General features: G+C 45.9%; 1 protein-coding gene across 2 annotated transcripts in view; it reads right to left on the bottom strand.

The window, feature by feature from the left end:
• The window catches only part of CERS3 (ceramide synthase 3), a 70,763-nt gene extending 51,299 nt beyond the window's left edge, over positions 1 to 19,464 (bottom strand). For both annotated transcript variants that reach the window (XM_006129209.4, XM_075896950.1), the window contains exons 1-2: positions 19,345 to 19,464; positions 892 to 1,074 (exon numbers count right to left, since the gene is read on the bottom strand). In XM_006129209.4, the coding sequence (XP_006129271.2) occupies positions 892 to 1,074; positions 19,345 to 19,400 (239 nt within the window). In that variant the 5' untranslated portion in view covers positions 19,401 to 19,464. The remainder of the gene's footprint in view (positions 1 to 891; positions 1,075 to 19,344) is intronic.
• Between the last annotated feature and the right edge of the window lie 5,448 nt (positions 19,465 to 24,912).

The following is a 24,912-nucleotide window of genomic DNA, read 5'->3' as shown; positions in this document are numbered from 1 at the left end:
GGTTCATCCCTGTTCAAATCAGCTGCACTGTTGGACAGCTGGATGGCTAACTGAGCAGATGAGCAGCTTCAAAATAGCAGTGAATCAAGGCACAACTGGGCAGGCATTTGCTCAGGAGAATAAGACTCTGAATTGTTATAAACAGATTGTTCCAATTCTTTCTTATTTTGAACACAAGTGAATTTCTCTGATTTTGTCTTAAACTTGTCCAACATACAACTCTCCAAATATCCCCATTTTCCCCTGAATTGGTTATCAAAATCATAGTAACGTCTCAGCCTCACAGGACCAATCACAATCTGTCCTGTAAGATTTCAGCTGCAGCAACAGTTCTACGTTCAGTGCCAGATCTTTTTTTGGTAATTATCTTTACTAGAAGTGCATGAAATACTCACATGGAACTTTGTGAGCCCTCCAGCACCTATAGGTTTGCTATGGTTTGCACACATGGGATATCTCAGTCCTAGACACCTGATCTGAAGATTCAGGGAGAAGAAGGGGGAGCCAGAACAGGAGGGCAATGTGAGGTAAGTAAAGGGCATCAGAATTTTTTATGGGTTGGTTTCATCTTGTGGGGAGGAAATTATGGTCTCCTCTAAGACTCACAGACTCTAGTCTCTAAACATACCTTAGGGAAAATTCACTTCCCACTTCTGTAACTGGGCTGCAGGATTCAAACTGTCAACATGACTCCAATAATGGCAAAACTCCTATCCATTTATTCTTCCTTTCTGATCTCCTGTGTTATCTGTAATATACCTTTCTAATGTGACTATTGGCTAAACCATCTTTCTGAAATAATTTGCATACAGATCTAAACACATTTTAGTTTGCTAATATCCTTGGAGCAATGGGAAGGGAGCAAAGTAAAATGTCATGCACATTTCTTACCTTTCTATCAAGAATCGGGCCATCAGCATCACAAAAGCAAATGGTATTGTGGCATATAATTGATATGGCTTTGGAAAGACAAGGCCATCACGGTCTTCAAGATCTGCCCATGTGCAATTGGCAGGCATCCACAAGCTCTCCCACCAGAACCAGCTGTTGAGTGTCTTCAAAATGTATGCCATCCTAAGCAGGTAGAAGAATATTTTCAAATTTGTCCTGATATGAAAGAGAAACCACCTGTATCTCCATAGCAAATAACATATTGAACATTGTTTAGGGTAGATGACTAAGGTTAATAAAAAATGGAAAATGAAAAATTAGGATGCAAATTAATGTCACCCCATGACTTCCATGGCTCTGTGCTGACTTATACCAACTAGGGATGTAGAAGAGTAGTTGATAAGTTAACTACCCAATAAGCCTAGATCAGAGGCAGCAAGGATGGGGGAGCAGGAGCAGGAGCAGGAGCTGGGGGGCGGGGGAAGCCAGCTTAAAAGCCGGTCTATCAGAGGCAGCAGCATGGGGGGAGGCAGGGGAGGCTGCTCTGGCAGCAGCCCTTGTCTGCAGGGGATCCCAGTTGGGACCTGCCACAAACAGGAGCTGCTTTGCCACAGCAGCTCCTGTCCATGGGAGTGTCTGAGCTCCCCACTGGGACTCCCTGCCGCCCTGCGCACAGGGGCTGCTGCTGGAGCAGCCTCTGTTTGCAGCAGCCTGGGATGGCCATGAACAGAGGCTGCTCTACAGCAGTTCCTGTCTGCGGGGAGAGGGTCCCAGCTCCCTGCTAAAACCCCCCGGGGACAGGGGTTGCTGGGCCCAGCATGAGCAGGGACTGAGCAAGCCCGTCTCACTCCCAGCTCACACTGGGTCCAGGAGCTACTTCTGCAGTTTAAATGTTGTAGGAGCCGGGCTGCCTGTGCTCCCGGCTCTTACTACATTTAAACTGCAGAGCCATGGCGAGGGTAGCGCCTTCCCTTATCGACTAATTGTGTAGTTGATACAAATTGTATCAACTACACGATTACCTAATTGCCTGCCACTTGACATCCTTAATACCAACTGGGAATTGACTGGCAGTCTGTATGAAACAGCTGCAAGAGCATTCCTTGTTCAAGGCAAGAAAGAGGTAAACTGCGGCCTAGCACGCCTCCTGCTCAGAGGCTCTGAAGACGGCTGTTTGGAAGACAGAGATGGCAGATGGAAATTGGGCTCCATGTTCAGGATCACAGAACTAAAACGAGGCCTTAGACTGGCCTTTCTGTTTACTTTTCTACTTATGTGAACTTATTTTGAATTACAAGGACTGTCCCTCTGGGAAGAGACCTTGCTGGCTGCCATTTTCTCTCTGTGCTGGTTCATTTCAGTTTTCAATGGCTTAGTTAATCATCAGTCAGATCTACTGAATCCACATGAATAGTCGAAGATGAGAGGGACAGCATGTTTGCAGAGTACTGCATATCTAAATTAAGTTAAGATAAAAGGAGATGAGATGGAGCAGAAGGGAACCCAAGTCTGTACTGATGAGGGTACTAATGTTTGGCTGCCAAGTCAGTCCTACTTAGTAGGCTGATTGCAAAAGACTTTGGATCCTAATTCTGCAAACACAGCTATCCAGGGTGCTATACATCATATTTCCAGAGAGCAACCCCATAAAACGAGAGCTTTCCAAACTCTGGCTATTTTTTTTAAATGGGAAATTCTGCAATGTTGAAATCTGCCTTAGTTCCAAATAAGAAGGAAATGGCCCCCCGCCCCAAACACCAAACCCAAAACACACACACACACACACACACACACACACACACACACACACACACACACACACAATTTCCCACAAAATTAAAAGTTTGGAAAAATGTTGGTTTGGGTCAACTGAAGCATTATGTTTCCCCCAATTTTTTTCATGATAGCTCAAATTAGATTTAAATATTGTTTTGAAGTAAAAAAATAAAGTTAACACAGAATGCTTGAATAAGGTCAAAATGCATCATTTCCTTCACCAGAATCAAGTGTAGCAGCAACTGTATCAGTTTAATTGAATGTGCTTTTTCAGATCAGAAAGTGCTCTGTTGGGAAAATTTTGACCAACTCTACCTACAGTGTGGTACTTTCTCCCCACCGGATGGTTTTCCGTCTTCAGTGTGTGCAGGATTGAGTGCTAAGAGTTTATCCCCTTATGTGCATGCTGACGATTGCCTGTGAGCTCACTTTTCCTCAGACATGCCCATTCCTTCTTCTTACTCTCTCTGTACAATCGTGAGTAAAGGATCAATCAGTACAGCAGACACCACATAGCTCTTAACTTTGCACTCACATGTAGCTTCTACCAGCACTGGCTTGTAACATCCCGCCTAGCATACCCCGGCCAACTTTCCAGATTCAGACCTTAGTCCAGATCTGAGAAGCATTCTTAAAAGAGAATGATCTCTTCTGGAGCCTTCCAGCAGACCTGTGAAAAGCTTGTGTGTCGCAGGACTGTGTCGTATGGAGCAGTGATAATCCAGATCCTTTTAATGAAATTACTGGCCATTCAGAGTGACCAGTATTGAACCGTTAATAATTCACCCATTTAGTATCAACAGGTGTGTTGTAAGCAAAACTCGTGAAGTCATTCTGCTGCTCTACTCTGCACTAGTTAGGCCTCAGCTGGAGTACTGTGTCCAGTTCTGGGCGCCACATTTCAAGAAAGATGTGGAGAAATTGGAAAGGGTACAGAGAAGAGCGACAAGAATGATTAAAGGTCTAGAGAACATGACCTATGAAGCCAGGCTTCCTGAACTGGGCTTGTTTAGTTTGGAAAAAAGAAGATTAAGGGGGGACATGATAGCGGTTTTCAAATATCTAAAAGGGTGTCACAAGGAGGAAGGAGAAAATTTGTTCCTCTTGGTTTCTGAGGACAGGACAAGGAGCTTAAAGTGCAGCAGGGGAGGTTTAGATTGGACATTAGGAAAAAATTCCTAACTGTCAGGGTGGTCAAATATTGGAATAAATTGCCAAGGGAGGTGGTGGAATCTCCCTCTCTGGAGATATTTAAGAACAGGTTAGATAGACATCTGTCAGGGATGGTGTAGACGGAGCTTGGTCCCGCCTTGAGGGCGGGGGGCTGGACTCGATGACCTCTCAAGGTCCCTTCCAGTCCTATGATTCTATGATTCTAGTATTTTTAAACAGCAAAAGGGGATTATAAATATCTACTACATAGATTGTGTAGGTATATATTTTTATGTACAAACTAAAGGGGAGGGGAATCACAGTTCTTCCTGGGCAGGGACCTTGCATGCTGAGCTTTGGCCCAAAGCAAAATTTTATTGCTGAATTATAAACCTCCAGAAGTAGGGATTTATAATGGGACTTTTCATGATAATGAAGCATAGCTTTAAACCCTGATATTTTAGGTCAGACGTAGATGTTTGCAGTCTAAGATGACTCTATTATACAGTCGTGTTCCCTTGTTTTATTTAAAAAACAGACTGAATTGCAAACCGTCAAAAGCTGTAATGATTTCAATGCACAGTAAAAAGAGACCAGTCTGATGTAATACAGTGGAAAGAGCACCTAAGTCCTTCACACACCTTTCGAATGATGGAGCAAGGATTTTAAATACACCCATTTTATGCAGGAATGTATAATATTATGTAAATATTGAGGACAACATGTATCTTTATACTCGATTCTTGGGATTTTAAAATCTTGTTCTTCTAGTACTGTGTGCCAATACTACTGCTTCTGCAGTGTTTATTAACTTTACTGTGCTCGGTTCAGATGCAGCAATACATTCCTTTTCAGCAAAGTCTTTAAGCACATGCCTACATGCTTTTTCTGAATTAGGGTGTAAGGATGTGAGCCACAGCCCATCTTTCCATTCACTTCACCGGGCTCTGGATCCGGCCCTTGGCTCTAAATAGTACACCCATACAGACACCAGACATGAGTACAATTCTGGGGGCTTCTGCCCACTGGAAGTCAAAGGGTTCGTCCAGTCCCAAACAGGCTGTGCAGCAGAACAATCAATCTCTTGGAGTTTCTTCTACAGATATGAAGGCTTCCGCTGTAGTCCTCGCAGCTCCTGTTTTCCTGTTTCACAGCAATGGCTGCTAGAGCCACACAGCAGAAGATTCATGGGCTCTGTTCCTTCTCGGTAAGCCCACATCCATGGGAACATGCCTCTACGAATGGGATCCCAGCTGGCCCATTTCTCCATGTCTACCTCACAATTCGAACAAAGTGCAGACTCTCCTATTCTGCTAGGAAGTGCCTCATAATGCCAAACAAATACGCATACAACTTTTCCGATGCTGGAGGAGGAAGAACTACTGAGATTCCTCTTTTCTCCCCATGTTGGACACACGCAGTCAATGGACCCCATGCACACGCAAGCAAGGCCCACCCAAACACGATCCACCTGACTTTTGGATGGTCCTGCCCCGGCTGGTGCCCTGTGAGCTGCCAGCTACGCATACTTTTCCGGTGTGGCCAGGGCTTCCACGTGCCTGCCCAATAGGTTACCAACTGTTTACACATGCAACCCAGAGACCTTTGCCCCTGCCCCGCCCCCCGAGGTCACATCCCTGTCTCACACAGGGCTCTGGCAACGTGACCTGCAGCCAATGGGAGCAAAGGGGGCGGTGCCTGCGGATGGCCAGTGTCAGCAAAACATCTCACAGCCCACAATCAGATTACCCTGATGGGCTGTAGGTTGCCCACCACCGCCATAGCCTGAGGCTTGCTCACATCCCCTACCCTCCCCACCAATGGCGATCCTCTTCATTGTCTACGTCAGGTCAGTATTCTGATGGCTTTATTGTTGCCAGTCACTCTGGGTAATGTTTGCCCAGCAAAGACTAACCTCTGGCTTTGAAGGCTGCGAAAAGCCGGGGCGAAAAGGGGCACTCCCTTCACCTTAGCTAGCACCATTGCCTCTAGGGCTCTTTGGGGACAGGGCAGGGCACATGCAGTGTTTCTTGTGACACTTTCTAGGATGGTGTTGCCTGCACTTCTCTCCTTTCCCACCCCTGCAGCCACAAGCTGGCACACGGCCATGTTCCCATCCAAACATGCCCCACTGTCACCTGGAGCAGCGCTGGGGGGGCACTTGCTTCCTCCCTCACTCGCACTTCTTTGTTCTGGATGCCCCGTGTGAGGAGGATGGAAGAGGCCTGCTGAGGCCTCTCTTCCACCAGGCGTTCCAATGAAGCAAGCTATGAGAGCGTCTACGCTGCCATCCTAGCAGTGCCCATACATACCCAGAGTTCCCAGCATGCTCTTACAGCTCATCTGCCAACACTACACTGCTATTTTTAGCCATGCCAGCGCTAGTGCAAGCCTACCCGTGATGCAGTCTCACCTTGGAGTGCAGGGTTGACGTACCCTATGTCTGGACAACAGTCCAAGTCAAGTGTAAGGCACATTGCCAGAGCAGGAATGGAGACACTCGCCCTAGTAATACTTAAGTTGTAGGCATTCCATAGACAGAGCACGGCCCTCCGCACGACAGCAAACCTGGCACTTTGCACGAGCACCCATTGCAAACACCCACTTTAAGAAGATTAGAATTGAGATGTTCCAACCCTAAATATAGCAGAGCAAAAACCTGGCCACTGCCAAATGCCAGCATTTCAGAGAGGCTGGCAAACCCTGCTGTGAGGCCACAAAGCCCAGGATTCGCTGACTGAGTCAGCACACTCCCCCAGGCCTGCTGGTTTTTGACTGCACTTGTGTTCTGGTCGCACGGCTTTCACAACAAGCTTGTTTCAGGCTGCCATCCAACCTGCCACTCTGGAAATGTGCGACTGAATGGGACTTGTGACAGCCAGATTCTGCTCGCAGGTCACACAAGTGTAAACATGGATACATCCCACTGACTTTTGTTCAAGTTAGTTACAGTGGCATAAATCTAAGGTCACTGCACTAGCTATACTGGAGTGTATCTGGATTTACACCAGTGGAACTGAGATCAGAATCTGATTCATGGGTTCCAAGGAAGTCCACTTTTTTTTGTTTGCATCAAACTCACACTTCCCACCCCCACACTCCACAGTAGTCCCAAACCTGCTCCTATTGCAGCTAAGCGCAAGATGCTTGATTCTCTTGCATGAATCTTGAAAGCATGCCCAGAGAACAGTCTGCTTGTTCAAAGCTACGTTCAACATTCTGTTCTCCTAGTTCCAAACAGAACCAACCAAACAGACTGAGGGGTTTGGTGTGGGATTAAGTTAGGCCAAATGCACTAGGCTCTGCTGAACCCCTGTGAAAAGACCTCCATAAATCCAATCCTACTGCTCAGTGACAGGACTGAGCACTTTGCCATTGACTTCAGGGCCCTTAGAGAGCATGATCTCTGAATTAAACAAACTTTGGGAAGCTGAAAAGTTCCCTTGAATCCTAGACATTAGATCCATTCTATCAGGGAAACTCATTCACCACTGCCAGTGAAAGACCTACATCTCTGGCCTGTTCAGTCACGTTTTAATGACCAGCTGCAAAGACAGGAAAATCAGGACTGATGGGTGGAGGAATTTCAGACTCACGCTGCTGTGCCCTTATTGAAGCACACACGTAAGTCAGAGAATACTCCAGTGATGCTCATTTTAAAGATCTATTTCTTAGCCTTCTTGAGATGGTCTGTTAAAACATTTTGACCTTGTGCTTCTAAGAGATTTTGCAAAGGAGACCAAATTTCGATTTGCCTTAGCCTAACTGGTTGGGTTTTCTCCCATCAAAATCTAGGTGCTATTTGGAACCAAGGTCCATTGCATCTGGGCCACCAAACTCGGGGGAAAGTACAGAAGACGATTTAGGATTGTTGTCCTCTTCCCACAAAAATCAAAAGGGCTTTACAAAAATCTTGGTTGAGCTATTCTTCTTTTGCAAAGCCAAAACCAGATTCAGGGTAGGTGATACTGTATCCAAACCAGAGTTTGGGAGAAGGGTAGGTAAGAGTGTCTTTCCTAAGCTTTTAACATGGTGAGAAGCCACAGAGAATGCAGGGGTTGCCTGAGCATGGCCAGAAAGACATGGCTTCTCTAAGGATCTTGCTAGACTGCCCGTGGGGCACAATAGGAGACAGAGACAGAACAGATCCAGCAGAACACAGACTAATAAAAGAACTAGGGAGGTTAAATTATGTGACAAGACTGGAAAACCTGGTACAGTGACTTAGAGCTGTGACTGGTATTTCCCAGATGTTAAGTGAGATAGTGAAGTTACTCCAAGCTATTAATCATCCATGCTAAACAGGGAAAGGGATGGGGGGGGGGGGGGGGAGGAGAAGGCTAAGACTAAATAGGACACAGATTCATCAACCCCAGGGTTTGCTGCTTAAGAACAAGCAACAAAGGCTACACGCAGGCTGCTTGCGGGGTTTAGCAGCAGACTGTGGCCTACTCACACCAGAGTACATCTTTCACAGCGGAAAATCCCAGGATCTGTTGTTAATTCCATTTATGATTCCTGAACACAAGCACTTTTCAGGTAAAAAGAGAAACTGTTTTGTCCAAACTGAAGTCTGTGAGAGTATACAGCCGCTTATCCTACTGAGGGCAGCAAAAGCACTATGTAAAATAGGTACCTTTAAAAACTAATCAGCTAAACACAAAGGCATTTAGAAAATATTCAGGATTATTAATGCAGTGTGTGTTGACAGTAATCAGCTGACTGGACAGTATGCACATAATGGAAAGTTCTGACATGGTTGATGTCTCACTCTCAAGTGTTTCAAAGGCACAATGGTACATGGGAACGTCAAAGAAACAAATCGCATATCACGCCTGGTGTTCATCAGAAGGAGAATACGAACACCTCCCAAAACAAGCATGAACCTGGATGATGCAAATTCAGATTTGTTTTTGCTGAAGTGCGAGGCAGTGTCTTAAGCACTTAAAGCTACAATGTGCTGGCCTACTGGATGAAGGTAACTCCTTTGCACCATTGTCTTTTTGTTCCCACCATGTCTTCCAGATGTTGTCCATGTTCTTTATTTACTTTATCCTTCTCACCTGTTACAGTCCCCCTCCTGCCCTCCAGTCTGCTCCCACAAGTCCTGTTACCTTCTTTTCTCCTATCACTGCAGCCATACCACCTCTCCTGATTGCCCCTTGCTTGTTCATTCTTGTCCTCACTCCATCCTCTGGCTGTACGTGTTCCACACAAGTACTTCTCCTATGTCTGCTCCTTTATCATCAGCTACCCCTTGGAGTTCTCTCCCTGCTAATCTTATTCCCATCTCTCTGCTCTCTGGTTCCTTCCCTCCCACTGTCATTCCATATAGAACTCATGCCCCATGTCCAAAGAGCCAGTGAGGAGGAGGATAAAGAAGCTGGGACCACACACCGAAATAAGCTATCTCCTTCAGAGGGTTTCAGAGTTACCCAATCCTGGGGTGAGCTTCTCTCTGATCTCGAGTGTCTGTCTTCCACATGCTCCTTTGTCTTTTCCATACTTTCTCCTCCCTCCTACCAACATTTTCCTTCTCTGAAGCCCTCTCCATCCAGCTCTTCTCTCCTCTCTTTTCCAGACCACTAACATACATGGTCTCTTGGCTCCTTCCTTTTCTCTTCTGGCTTCCTCCCTTTTTCCCTCCTCTCATCGCAGTCTCCCCCTCCTTTAATTTCAATTCATTCAGCATCCATGCTGATCCCCTTCATACCCCACTCATGGCCTCTTTTTCACCTGTTGGCTTGACATTCCCTGGGGAGTCTCGCCATCTCAGCCACTTTCTCTCTTTCTCCACTAGTCCTTTATGGCCATTCCCATTTCATAGAATCATAGAGCTGGAAGAAACCTTAGAAGGCCATCAAGTCCAGCCCCCTGCCCAAGGCAGGACCAATCCCAATTAAATCAACCCAGCCAGGGATTTGTCAAGCCAAGACTTAAACACTTCTAGGGTTGGAGACTCCACTACTTCTCTAGGTAACCCATTCCAGTGCCTCACCATTCTCCTAGTGAAATAGTTTTTCCTAATATCCAACCTGGACCTCTCCCACCACAACTTGAGACCATTGTTCCTTGTTCTGTCATTCATCACTACTGTGAACAGCCTTTCTCCAGCCTCTTTGGAACCTCCCTTCAGGAAGTTGAAGGCTGCTATCAAATCCCCCCTCACTCTTCACTTCTGCAGACTAAATAGACCCAACTCCCTCAGTCTCTCCTCGTAGGTCATATGCTCCAGCCCCCTAATCATTTTGGTTGCCCTCTGCTGGACCCTCTCCAATGCATCCACATCCTTCCTGTAACTGGGGGCCCAGAACTGGACACAGTACTCCAGATGTGGCCTCACCAGAGAGGCGTAAAGAGGAATAATCACATCTCTGGATCGACTGGCAATGCTCCTCTTAATGCAACCTAATATGCCATTAGCCTTCTTGGTTACAAGGGCACACTGTTGACTCATGTCCAGCTTCTCATCCACTGTAATCCCCAGATCCTTTTCTACAGAACTGCTACTTAGCCAGCTGGTCCCCAGCCTGTAACAGTGCTTGGGATTCTTCCATCCCAAGTGCAGGACTCTACATTTGTCCTTGTTGAACCTCATCAGATTTCTTGTGGCACAATCCTCCAATTTGTCTAAGTCACTCTGGACTCATTTAACGGGCACTCCATCATAATCATCTCATGATCTCAAGTCAATCAGCTTCTGAGGCTTTCAGAGACCTCTTCTCTAACTACCCCTGACAATACGGTGCCAACACCTTTGACTGCACCCTTCTTTCTGCAATCAAACGACACCCTTAAAGAACTGCTCCTCGTTTCCCCCCGTTTATGCTCTCGTACCAGTCCTCAACCTTGCCTCCCCCGCCATGCTGCACACTGACTCTGGAGACCATTTTTCTATAGATGGGACATTGTTTTCCCCAGTGAGTAGCTAAGGATGTTCTTGATCAGCATTCCCTGTAAGCTGTGCACTTGGGTGGCCACCCAGGAGAGATTCCAATGCTACCCAGCTGATAAGCAGAGCACACACAGCCGGCAGCATGTGTTTCTACTGGTGGTACATGCCCACACATGCTTCAGTGCACATAACAAAATTTATTCCACACATGGATGGAAAAAAGTGAAACGGAACATTGTTTTTGATGCAAGCTGAATCCACTCAAGACAGAGGTGATGCTGGTGGGCAGAGAAAAGTGCTTGGAGAGTTCACAGAAACAGAGTTGCTTTCTTTGGTTCACAGTTTACATGCTTCATGGGTCGATTCAGTCTGTGGTTCTTGGATACAAAGCTCTCACATAACAGAATCTGCAAGCAACACTATCTACCATTTCTAGTAGAGGGGGTTCCATCCCATCCTCACTGACAAAGATTTGGCCTCAATTTTACAGTTTAGTCCCTAAGCGGGACTACAGCAACGCAGTATAGCTAGAAACAAAACCATCAGCCCTTAGGAATCTCCTGCTTGTACAGAACTCTGCAGTGTCTGCTTAGCTACTAGGAGCATATCCGACTTGTTCTTCACTCTCTTCATGGGCTTCCCATAGGCTACCGAGTCAAGTACAAACACGCATTCCTTTTCTGGAAGGCCTTGGGCCCAGCATATCTAAGAGGTCGCCTAAAATGCAGGATGAAGTCCATGGTCGACAGTTGTGCTCCTGAGACAAAAGTGAACCTTCTGCTGAACCAAACCAAAAAAAAAAAAAAAAAAAACCACACCCTCCTCAATATGGAAGGAACCGCAAGAAGACATTAAGTCCAATCCCCGGCCCTCATGGCAGGACTAAATACCATCTAGACCATCCTTGACAGGTGTTTGTCTAACCTGCTCCAATGATGGAGATACCACAACAGGAAATTTACTCCAGTTAATTCCTCTGCTGGAGAGGCAGCAGCATGGAGGGTGAGAAGGGCAGGCTGGAGCCGATACACAGGGGGAGCCAGCTTTCAAGCAGGCTCCTGTCACGCGCCGGCTCCGTGGGCCCGTCGGCCCGTCCCCTGCTTCCTACAGAGGCAGTGAGTGGGGGCAAGCAGGAGCCGGTGGCTGGGAGGAGCCAACTTAAAAGCCGATTTCCCCCAGCACCAGCTGCCTCTATCTGCGGGGGCAGAGTGAAGGGGAAGCTGCTGTGAGGCAGCCACGGTCTGTGGCAGCCCAGGCTCACCGTGGACAGAGGCTGGTCCACGGCAGCAGCCCCCATCCGCAGGGAGTCCATGCTCCCCACAAACAGAGGCTGCTCTGGCATCCTACGGAGCAGCCTCGGTCTGCGGTGAGCCTGGGCCCGCCTCAGACAGAGGATGATCTGTGGCAGTAGCCCCTGCTCATGTTGGGGGGGTCCGAGCTCCCCATGAACAGAAGCTGCTGCCATGGACCAGCATCAGTCTGCAGGAGCTCTAACCCCCTGTGGACAGGGGCTGCTTCCACCCCATGTTGCTGACACTATGTCAGACTGGCTCCCCTGGCAGACCAGCTCCCGCCCTTACAAACCCTATCCATCTCTGCACCAAATCCTCTTTACCTTTCACCTGTTAAATAGAAGCTTTATTTCTACACGCAACAACGCTAGACCTACCATGCGAGGTAGGTAGCTACCTCCCAGGTGCTGCCTTGAGGTCAGGGATCTCTCTATTGCACCCTGCCTCTGTTTTCCCCATCTCCAGAGCCCTTTAAGAATTCACTTAATCCAAAGATAATTCAACCATTCCTCTCCTGGGGTCAAGTTGACTGAATTTTGCCCTAAGCTCCAACTCCAGTTTGGTGTCTCTCTCACTAGTGAGCATCCCAAATCAAACACCAATTCAGTCTTCATCTCAGGTGCAGCAGGGCACAGTCCCATGTCCCTGGGGGAGTATCTCGTTTCCAAACACCTCAGGCCTGTAGTTTGTCCTTCTCCACAGGCTTTTCCAGCTGGACCTTTGCAGCCTTTCCCCTGTTGTACATAGGGTTGCCAGATGGTTGAAAGAAAAATACCAAACACTCCCCCCCCCACCCCAAAAAAAAACACCAGGAAAAAATTCTTCTGAAGGAGAAGAAAAGGGGGGGGGGGGGGAGACCAAAGTTGTTGAGCAAAAAAAAAAAAAAAGGACTCCAAGGACTTATTAATTTAAATGTAAATAAAACAGCATTAAAACAGCATGCCCCAAGGGGATAGGAACAGGGGAGAGGTTGAGCACTAAGACTTGCTTTCCCTAGGTCTTTTGGTCAGCAGCTATTTTGTGCCAGCAGCCTTGGGGAACCAGGTAAGCATGGGGGCTGGGGTCAGGAGGCTGGGGGTGTTGGAAGGAACTCGGGGGCGGGGAGGCCGGGCACTGAGTGTTTGTAGGGTTGCCAGGTGCCTGGCATTTTCGCCTCCTGGCTGGGGAAAAATTCAGAAAATACCGGACATTGTAGGTATCTGGTAGTCTCTGAATTTTTTTTTACCAGACAGGAGCTGAAAATACCAGTCTGTCCGGGTGAATAACAGATACCTGGCAATCCTACAAGGTGCCTCCCTTCCTAGAGAGCTTTCCTCACTCTAGCTGTGACTACTGCCAGAACCACCATTTGCTGGGCTTTTCTCCTTCACTGCCACGTCCGGCTCCTTTTGTACAGGAATCACCTGATCCTTCTCCGCCGAGTTTCGTCCTGTAACATGTGCTGGCTCATCACTGGGTTCTCTCGTCCATGAGGCAAGCCACCACATCCCTGGTAGCATAAAGCATTTTGTGCTCCCCTCAGACAGAATAAGCGTCCTGCTGCTTGAAGTGAGCTAAGAGGACTCTCGGGAGCCATTGGGGTGAGGTATGCTTAGCAGGGTCCGTAAACTTTCACCCCAATTCTCTGCGTCATTCACAGCTGCTGGTTTACTGGAATTGCTCCTCCTGATGAGGCAGCCATAACATAAAACATTATCAATGGTGAAATTAATTATTAAATTTAATGGGAGGATGTTGCAGTGAAAGTAAGCAACAGTGAAGGGAAAGCAACTATCGGGAGTGATTTGATCATGTGGAACTGCTTTGCTCTAACTGCTCTGATCTAAAAAACCAAATCATGAGAAGATTAAAACTGTTTTGTCTGCCTCGTCTGGAGGAGCAATTCCAATAAACCAGCCACACCAATCCCCCAGACTTCACAGGCCACATCTAATCATTCAGATAGGAGGCTCCAAAGCAGCAGGACAATATATAGCCTGGCTGCCACATGGCGTATTAAAGGGCCCTTTTCAAAAGGCTTAATAAGGGTTAGTGTCTCTCTTAAACTTTTGGCTTTGAGCAATGAGCAGGGCTTGAAAATTCTGGGAGGCCATTAGGACCAACCAGCTGTTTGTTGAAATGACATGTATCACGGAGAGATGTCCGAAGCAGAGCTCACAATAGCATTGCCAACACCAAAAACATTTTCTAAAATGTAAGCCAGCCTGTAAAAATCATGTGATTGGCCTAAAAAAAAAAGATAGTGAAAGTAAGATGATCCATTCTTCTAGCTTCCTTTGATTCTTTATGTTTCACGCTTCCATGATTTTCTTTGCCAGCAATCATTTCTGCCACACCACCGCAGTTAATGGGAATCTTGTCATTGACTTCAACAAGCACAAGTTCAAGCCCTACGAGTGTGACTATTTTTTTAAACTCCTGAGTGAAATCTTCCCATGATTTGGTTTTTTTTAAGTCTTAGAGCAGAGCAGTTCCACGTGATCTAAACTCACTCCCTATAGATGCTTTCCCTTCACTGATGTTTAGTTTCACTGCAACATCCTCCCACCACTAAGAACTTAAGAACATAAGAACGACCATACTGGGTCAGACCAAAGGTCCATCTAGTCCAGTATCCTGTCTGCCAACAGTGGACAATTCCAGATACCCCCAGAGGGAGGGATCACAACAGGGAATCCTCATGTGCTCCCTCTCGTCACCCATCTCCAGACAAACAGAGGCTAGGGACACCATTCTTACCCATCTTGACTAATAGCCATTGATGATCCAACGGATCTAACTTCCATGAATCTATCTAGCCTGTTTTTGAACCCTGTTAAAGTTCTAGCCTTCGCCACATCCTCTGGCAAGGAGTTCCACTTTTAAAATTAATTTCACCACTGATAAGGTTTTATGTTAAAATATACTCCCAACAGCCATTATAGTGCAGATCAAATTCAATCTTAGATAGTGATAAGTCCTGTGCATCTGTCCACCATAAAGACATGGCCCAACCTGCTTCAGGAGTCTCAGGTTTGGAAGGGTCTTTTTTTGGTTGACAGGTTCATAGTCTGAACTATGTTTTAACACTTGAAGTGCTGGAATGTGGGGCGATATGATGGGAGAAATGGTTTGGTTAGCACCCACCTGTTTCCTTGAAACATAAAAGAAAATTCTTCACACAGCGCACAGTCAACCTGTGGAACTCCTTGCTAGAGGAGGCTGTGAAGGCTAGGACTATAACAGTTTAAAAGAGAGCTAGGTAAATACATGGGGGTTAGGTCCATAAAAGGCTATTAGCCAGGTTGTAAGGAATGGTGCCCCTGGCCTCTGTTTGTCAAAGGCTGGAGAAGGGTGGCAGGAGACAAATTGCTTGGTCATTGTCTTCGGTCCACCCTCTCTGGGGCACCTGGTTACTGGCCACTGTCAGCAGACAGGCTACTGGGCTAGATGGACCTTTGATCTGACCCAGTATGGCCGTTCTTATGTTCTTGACTATGTAGTAACTATGTCCCATTTACATTTTGCACTCATGGGCTCTATGCCACCGCATGTATGGCACCCTTAGGAATATGCAAGTACAACTGGTGGCAGAACCGAGTAAAACAGTCAAACTTGCTGCATCTCTTATGGTGGGAACAGAATGAAGCAATACGCAAACAGCAGAGCTGAGTTACGATTGCTGGAGGCCCTCTGACTCCAAATTTCCTCAAAAATAGGTATAAAATCTGAACAGCAGCATCTCCTTATTTGTTTCATTTAATTATGAATCTGAAGATTTTTATGTCTCTGTATGGGGGTGGGCAATCATTTTTTTTGCTGGGGGCCACTTCAGAAATTTGTTAAGTGGCCCTGGGCTGCACTGGAAGGGGAGGGGCCTCAAGCAGAAGGGGCAGGACTAAGATACTCCCCTGCTTCCCCACTCACAGACCCTGATTGGTTTGGGAGCGTGGAAAGTGCGCGAAGTCTCCTCCCACCCTGCCAGGAGCGCGTGGTGCTTCTGAGTGCTGCATGCTCCTCACAGGGTGAGGGGAAGGGCAGAGGACACTTCGTGCACTCCTCCTGCCCCCAGGTCAATCAGGGTTTGGGGCAGGGGAGTATGCAAAGTCTCCTCTCAGCCTACCAGGAGCTGCGTGCTCCTGACAGGGTGGAGGAAACCTCATTTGCTCCCCCCCCCCCCCAGGCTCTAATTGGCCTGGAGACAGGGGAGCATCAGGGCCTCTGTGGACTGGGTCATGGGCAAAGCTTTTTGAAAGAGTCACCATTCAGACTGAACATTTTTAGCTGTGTCTCTGCCCAAAGGTGAATTGTTCTTGCAAGTTTGACTGTATCCACGCTACTGAGTTAGGTGAGAAAGTGTGTGTGTGTGGGGGGGGGGGGAAATCAACTCTTGTTAGGTGTTCTTATTGGTGCCCAAAACAGCTACTATTTTAAATTTGAAATAATACTGGCTAAGGAGTATTGTACACAACCTCTGAACTAGTTTTGAATTCATTTAGTTATGACTATACAAACTGCACGGTCTGCAGAAAATGTGGTTCAATACAGAAGGGCCAGATTCATGACTAGTGTTCCATGTTTGGACAGCCCCAGAAATCCATGCAAATTGGTTCACGGGCCGACCAGTAGAGTTGGTCAACATTTCTAATCAAAAGAAATGGGTGTACGTGGATGATGTTTTTTTGGTCAAAAATAGGCTTGCCTTCTCCCTGCCCCATTACAAATGTCAGGACAACTTTTCACTCCCCCCCCCCCCCCCATTTTTATGACATTGAAGTGTTTGATGACCATCAATGTCTATGTTACTTTTGAAGTGGAATTTGGGAGCTTTGTAAGCAGACAAGTGTAACTTTTTGATCTCCACTCCTGATTTAAGGCAAGGGCTTGGAAGCACTGATTGCTCTCCAGTGTGACAGAAAACAAAAACACAGCAGCCCAAGCAGCATATAGTAGCTAGGACAGGCGTGGGCAAAGGGCCCTCCGTGGGCCGGATCTGGTCTGCCAAGCTGGTGGAGCCGGCCCATGGCCACCCTGCCACTCCCCCATCCCCAGGCCAATCAGAGCCTGGGGGCGGGGAGCACGCAAAGTCTCTCGCGTCCTTTCCCCGCCCTGCTAGGGGTACACAGTGGCTAGAGACACATGCTGGCTGTTTTAGCCAGTGTGTCTCTCTAGCCACTGTGGGGGGGAGGAGACTTTGCGTGCTCTCCCACCCCCAGGCCCTGATTGGCCCGGGGGTAGGGAGAGCGCATGAGGTCTCCTCCCACTCTGCGCCTAGAGGGAATGCCAGCTGTTTAAAAACAGCTGGCGTTACTCTCTAGGGGGCAGGGTGGAACAGGGAGAGGGAAAACTTCTTGCGCTCTCCCACCCCAGGCCAACTGGATGGGGGGGGGGGGGAAACACAAGAAGTCTCCAGGCCCTGCCCCTTCCATCCAAGGTCCTGCCCCATCCAGGGTGGTCCGGGGCCACTTCAGAAATTTCTGAAGTGGCCCCCTTTTAAAAATTATTGTCCACCCCTGAGCTAGGACATTCCAAAAATACTACTCGGCAAGGAGATGAAGGTGGATCCTTAAAATCTTACTCCAGATTATTGGAGCAGGCATCCTTGGCACGGAAACCAGAGTGGGAGTGCTATTGGTCCGACAGAGTGGTCAACAGGGCTAGAAGAGAGGCACCAGTCTAGCTCCTGATTTGGAGAGGGGAGTAGTAGGAAGGAGGGCAGTGAAATGAAAGATATACATGTTCCTCCATTCTGAGCCAGTCAGTAAATGGCTGTCAGGCCAAACCTTGGGATGAGTGACAAGGGGAGAGTTTTGGATGGAGTTTTATGCTGGAACCGAGACCCACAATCAACTCTAGCCCTACTGGAGGCAGTGGCTACAGGTTCCCACCCCATGATTTTCCAATTAAACATATGCAAAAGCAAAGGAGTAACATGCTGTGCAATTTGAAGAGAGGAGGGAAATGCTCCTACGTACAACAAAATAGATACAACATAAGGTATACCTCTTCCTCCGCCAAACCTCATTCCCTATTATCTCCCTCCCTCCTTGGCCTGCCTTATTCTACTCCTTTGCACGGAGAGCTCTGTGGAGCAAGAAATGTGTGATTATTCACACACTGGCATGTCAAGCCATTCCAAGGTAAGGGTTAGACAAACAATAATGAATACAATAATACCAAGAAAATAATAATAATACTAAGGCTGCCCAAAGATGCATGTAGGAGGAGAAGAGCTTCAGGCAGCATTAACCCACAGCCTGACAGCTACCTATGGCTACTGCCCAGACTTGCGCTCTCGTTTCAACAGATTCTGTCACACCAAAATGAGAGCAGATTCCTGCTGGCTGTCCTCTCCCCGGCCAATACTTCTCCCACCCACACCAAAACCAGCATGAACACGGTGGGTATAATAATCATGCAACCATCTGGCCTTCCATCTACATCATAGCAACTGGCTCCCAGCTCTTGCCTCACATCAAGATACGGGCTGAAGGCCAGATCTGTAGCTGATGTAAATCAGTGTAATCCCAAGAACATCAGTGGCACCATGGCAGCTTATACCAGGTGAGGACCTGACACTGAGGCTAGGAAATTACAAAATCTTATCTTAAAAAAAAAAAAAGGTACAGGTCAAAAAAATGTGTGTTTCCTCATGAAGAGCTCTCTGCAAGAGCATGCGAAGTGTGATACCATCACTTTGGAAGTAATAGTTGTGGTGACTTGTTTCAATGTGAAATGTCTGGCAACACCTGTTTCAGCTCTTTGGTCAGAATGATCTTAATATAGAACAGACATCTCATGTTCTGATATTAAATTCAGTTTTCTGTGAAACAATTTTTAATTATTTTACCATTCTAACCCCCAACCCCTTCCAAAAAAAATCAGCCACCTTTTTCATGTGACTTGAATACAAATATTTTCCTTAAACATACAAGAAGAAAAACAGAATTCTCTGTGTAGTTAGCTTACTTAGTTTTCCTGTTAAAAGCATTTTTTTACTTCTTTGATTCAATAATTTGACATTGTTCAATTAAAACTTCATGAAATAGTGATCAGACTGGTAAGATAGGAGAAAAAGCAAAATCTGCCATTCTAACCTTCACACTCTAATTTAAAAAGAAAACTTATTGCAAAATATGAACACCATGACCAATGAATCAGTCATAAAACATACAAAAAAAGTTTTCAAATAAAGATTTGCTAAAACTTATCTCAGACATCTGGCTCATTCAAACACTTTGTCGTAAGTTGTGTTAGAATTGCAGTTTTTCTTTATGAGCCAGACAATGTTAGAAACCAGAGCCTGCTAATAGCTCAAATCCTCAATATTCAGTGTGAAAGGAAGAAATGCCTACCTACCTTTGCAGTGTTTCAGTCAAAGAGGGTGCTAGTGTGTTAGCAAAGAACAGGTACATATGCTGACTACTTTCTCAAAGGTAAACACGCCCCATCTGCAGAACGCCTTCAAATTCTTCAAAGACCCACCCAGTAAAGCTGCAATTCAAGATTTCTGACTGATGGTAATCCTGATGTTGTGCAAAACCACCGGATGCAATTTTTGAGTAGTAATGCAGTATGTATTCTCCATTGTTAGTTTCAACATAGTAAAGGGAGAAAGGTTCTATTTTGATGTCCCTGTGAGCCTCTCTCTCCGCTCTTCTAATTCCAGGGTGGATTTGAACATACAAATTAGGGAAAGGACTCCCTTTTCTATATTTATAATGGAACATTTCATGTCTCAGTGTCAAGTGGATACGCAAACAAATGGCTAGCTGCTCTGACAGTACAAACTGCCATTGATATTCACATAGCTGTGCAGATTTACACATACTGAGGACCAAGCTCTACATGTTTATGTTGTTACTAATTTGGTTTTGCTTCAAATGAACATTTAAACATGACAACTAGTTATAATTAGGATAGGAGGGCAGTCAAAGACCATTCGGCACCACTTACCCCCCAAAACAGCTGACAGCATCTGGAACTGATGGCATCACTGGAAATTTAAAGGCACCATCGTCTCCTGCTGGAATAAGGACTGGGACCCTGTGGCTTCCAGAGTTTGGACTCTGAAATGAGTCTGGAAGGCTCTCCCTCTGCTTCCTAATTCTGCTAGCTAAAATAAAATAACCCATTCAGTGCAATAAAGGCAGATGTGATACAGTCACAAAATTTGGACTAGGGTCTAAATGTCTCCAAAGCTCAGGGTTGTTTGGATCAAAGAGTTTATAACCCCATTTTTTGAGGGGGAGGGGTACAGCATCCTCTATGAGCTGGGTGCATTTCATTTCTTCAGTCCTGCTATAAAAAAAGCCGGGAGCAGTATTCCAACTAAAACAGTACTGAAACATGTAACTTGAAGGTTTACTCTAGAAAGGCAACTTTGCTGTGCAACTTAAATTATTTCTAATTTTTTCCATATCTGAACCCATGACCAGGAGCCAAACAGAACATCTAAGGGCGCTTTCCCAGTTAGGGAAGCAAGCATAGAGCAAGTTGATGCATGTATCATTTGGTCACCACAGTGCTTTTCATTTAATAGTCATTGGCATACTTGTGATGTCCTGATTCACCACCTCCTCGCTGTTGCTCTCGTTTGCCCCAAACTCCTGTGCTCGACTCAAGGAAATTCAAGCCTCTTTTAGATAAGCTTGAGAGAATTATATTTTTACTGGTAAATGTTGATTTCACAGTCGTAAACAAAAAAAAATTTCTATCTAGAATAATTGAAATGAATCACTAGACAATGTGAGAAAATGAGGTGTGAGAACTTATGAGAATCCAAATCTAGTGTTTTAAATATGGCTTGTTACAAACGGACTAGTGAATGAATAGTAAAAACAGGCAAGATTTGTTGATGTAAGTATATTTACTTTGTATATTTTGACCTGTGCTGTTGACAGAGTGTATTGCCTGTTGATAAAGCTTGAATTTTCTGAATGACAGTGCCACCCTAAAATTCCCACAACTATGAACATTTAAAATAGATAAAAATCTAAAAAAATGCTTTGAAAATAAACATTGATAATATCCATTGAAATCATTTTAAAAAATACAAATCAAATTCTGCCAAGATTGTTATAGATAACTAGAAGATTTACCCAGCATTGCTCAGGTCCATAACCCAAGTAATTTTTGTTTCTTGGAAAATGAAATGAAAATGCCCATGCTTCATTTAAATCATTGCTCGAGGGTGGGGGGAGGGGATCAGTATCCAGGCTGCCCCATGGAGAGACAATGACCCTAGGCATCTCTCATTGCAGCACCTTGGGGCCAAGTGAGAAGCGCCTCTCCATGGCCACTGCAGCTCCAGTGGGCAAAGCTGGGGGAGGGGTTGTCATGTTACTGGATTTTAAGGAGAGTAGCCAGATCACTGCTGCACTGCTGGGGGGGGGGGGTATTTTCCCCAAATGTATACAAAGGGGGCCATGTGAGGTGTCACATGAAAGCTTCTGTTCTACTGATTCTGTATATGCTATTCATGTAACGGTATAATATCTGCATGTGGAGTTATAAACATGTACTCAGTATGGATGCTAGAAAATTCTGTCGGTGGCTAAGCAATGGGCAAAGAATGCTCAGCCAATGGCTATGCTAATTAGTAAGGGGACAATGAATCTGTAGGTGCCAATACTCACCTCAGGAATGTGACTGATACCTGCGGACCAGCATGGGACACAGGGATAGGCCACTGACCAGGTGACCTGCTGTGGCCAAGAAGATGCCGGGAGAGGTATATAAGGGCCACGTGGCACCCTCCATCTTGGTCTTCAGTTTTGCTCCTGATCCTAGATGCAGCCTTGCAGGGAACAACGAGCCAGCAGGAACCGTGGACCCATCCTGACATAGGATGTACTCCAGACACTTTTAAGATAGCAGATTATAAAAGCTCTGCTAAGAGTCTGCATCGAGAACTGGGTGATTTGATGCGCATAATGTATTATCTCTTAACAACCTTACTCTCATGCTTTTTAGATTTTATATTCTAAAGGATTGGCTCAGCGTGATCTTGTGGGTAAGAGCCAGAGTGTAAATTGATCGGGACCTGTGGCTGGTTTCTTGGGACCGGAAGAACCCATTTGGGGTAGGTGAGATTGGGTTTTATAATCCCTCACCTGTGTGCAGGCCTGGGGCTGATTGGGGCACAGGGAGAGCTGGGGTGTCAGAGGGGTTTTGCTTGTGAGGCTTCTTGTTGTCCAGATTGGCAGCTGAAGTGCTCTGTGTGATTGGTTTGTGGCCTATTTGGGAAGGGCTTCCAGTCAGGGGCTGTAAGGAGCCCCGAGTTTGAGCAATTTGCCCTGAGCCGATGCCCTCAGCCGTGCCCAGACCCAGTCCGGTCCATCACAGGGGTGCATGTCCCCTGGCTGAGGCAGGTCCAGGTTCATTTGTCCCCTGCGCTCCCCAGCCAGAGTGAGGAATTCAGCAAAGCGGGCACTTTCACCTCACCCCCTGATGAAGGGGAGCAGCCAGCAATGTTTCTGTACAAATTGGAGGCAGGAAGGGGAAGCTGCATCTTCCCTGCCCTTCATAAAGGGTCCCTGGGGGGTGGGAGGCTTGGGGTTGGGGAAGTCCCAAATAGGGGGGTTGCCCCCAGCCAACCCCTTTCATCTGTCTGATGATTCTGTCTATTTTCTGTATGGTTGTATGAGAAGCGTTCCCATTCCAGGCACATCCCATTTTCCTGGCACAACCAAACCCTGACCTTGCCTTAAGTTATGATAAGAAGCTGCATACCAGATTTGGTGGTCCTAACTCTTGGGCTATGTCGAGACTGGTGTGATTTTCCGCAAATGCTTTTAACTGAAAAGTTTTTCCGTTAAAAGCATTTGCGGAAAAGAGCGTCTAGATTGGCATGGATGCTTTTGCGCAAAAGCACTTTTTGTGGAAAAGTGTCCGTGCCAATCTAGACAGTTTTGCGCAAGAAAGCCCCGATCGCCATTTTCGCCATCGGGGCTTTTTTGCGCAAAACAGTTTTTAGCTGTCTATACTGGCCCTCTCGCGCAAATACATTTGCGCAAGAGGGCTTTTTCCCCAAATGGGAGCAGCATAGTATTTGCGGAAGAACGCTGACAATCTTACATTAAATCGTCAGTGTTCTTGTGCAAATCCAAGCGGCCAGTGTAGACAGCTGGCAAGTTTTTCCGCAGTCTAGACGCAGCCTTGCTGTTTAGGAGGAGTTCTTGACCAGACAGACAAACTCTCTCAAATATATAGTAGATAAAATGGAAGACATCAATTTTAAACACTTTTTAAAGCATTTCTCGGCTGCCACAGCACTCACCACAATAATTTGGACTACATTACAACATTAAATCAAGTTATTATTGCCTAAACAACAAACTAGCTCAATTCTAAGCCAGCTCCATCAACTAGGCAAAGCTATTCACTGATCTTTCAGTCTGCCCCACCGCCTGTGAGAGAAGGCCTCCACATCCCTTTTGAACACCAGTTGCCCAAAGTGGCAACTTGTGCTTGTGTGCAGCAGCACTGTCCTCTCCTTGCATGTGTGGTGTGCCAAGACAAAGACATTTGTTGTGGGGCCGGAATGCAGGTGTGGTGAAACTACCATGTTGATTTCCTAGTTCTTATATTGTGTGAATAAGTAAATAAGTAAATAACTTTTCCTTATTCATTTTTTTCCATACCAGTCATGATTTTATAGACCTCTATCATATATAGCCTGACAGCATTCTGTACACAATAGATCAGTCCTGTTTAGTTCAAGACAGCAACCATGCTTCTGCAAGTGATGCGTAAATTCGGTGTATAATCATTTTTCTCACATGAATAGCTGACGATAAAACTTGGAATCTGAGCATAGTGAAATCAATGCCTCTCTCCAATTTTCCTATTCACCACAGTGCAATCAGATGTGGCAGTTGGGAGTTTTTAAAAGAAATATTTTTTAGTTACTTAGGCAGGGCATGCAAGATGGAAACGAGAGACTGCTTGGAGTCATGATGGTGTAATGATTATGTGAAGAAATAAAGCTTGATCATACCAAATCCCCAAGCATATGTGCTAATTACAAACTTACATAAAATAAACCCTTGGGAGGAAAAGGTTATTAAATTAATTGCACATTCCTATACATTCAATGTAGTTTTGTTCTCTTCAATAGGACTCAGAGGGCTTTCAATTGCACCTAGTGCAAAGGACAAATTGTATAAATACAGAAACACAATTATATCTCATGCTATCAGAAAAGAAGTCCAGTATTGTGATGTTTTAACTATGGCTATGTCCACACTGCACGTTTCTTTCAAAATAACTCATGTTATTTTGAAATAGAGTGCGCGTCTACACAGCAAGCCTATTATTTCAATACAATTTTGAAATAACAGGCTTCTTGCTCTGACTTCTGTAACCCTCATTTCACGAGGAGTAAGGGAAGTCGAAGGAAGAGTGTTCTTCCTTGGACTTCCTGCAGTGTAGACAGAGCCAAAAGCCGAGTTAAGCTATTTCGACTTCAGCTACGCAATTAAAGTAGCTGACGTTGTGTAGCTTAACTCAACTTTAGCCTGCAGTGTAGACATACCCTATGACAGCAAACTGTTCTCAATGACATTTTAGGAGGCATATAGTATCACCAAACACTTTCGTTAAGTGAGCATATATATAAACATATTGCCTTTCTTGGCTAACCCCAGGAATTCTCTGCTGTGGAACCAATTCTCTTTGTATCAGGAGATATGACTATGTCTGCTTTCTTTGTTAATCTAACTGGCTCAGTAATAGACTAATATAGCATTGCATAGGGCCAGGTTATGAGGAGGTTATACAAACATCAATAATTATGCTACCTTGGCACTGTTTCTGTGGGCTGATCACACCTTCTCCCTTTTTTGGCATGCACAACTAGTGTGGCATCATTTCAACTTTAGTGAGCACATGCTTGGGAAAGAAGTTGCAGCTTTTTTCAGATGA

Source organism: Pelodiscus sinensis, chromosome 14 (assembly GCF_049634645.1).
Source record: "Pelodiscus sinensis isolate JC-2024 chromosome 14, ASM4963464v1, whole genome shotgun sequence".
Taxonomy (NCBI): Eukaryota; Metazoa; Chordata; order Testudines; family Trionychidae; genus Pelodiscus; species Pelodiscus sinensis.
Note: the sequence above shows the minus strand (reverse complement) of the source record. Positions and strands in the feature narration are given on the sequence as shown.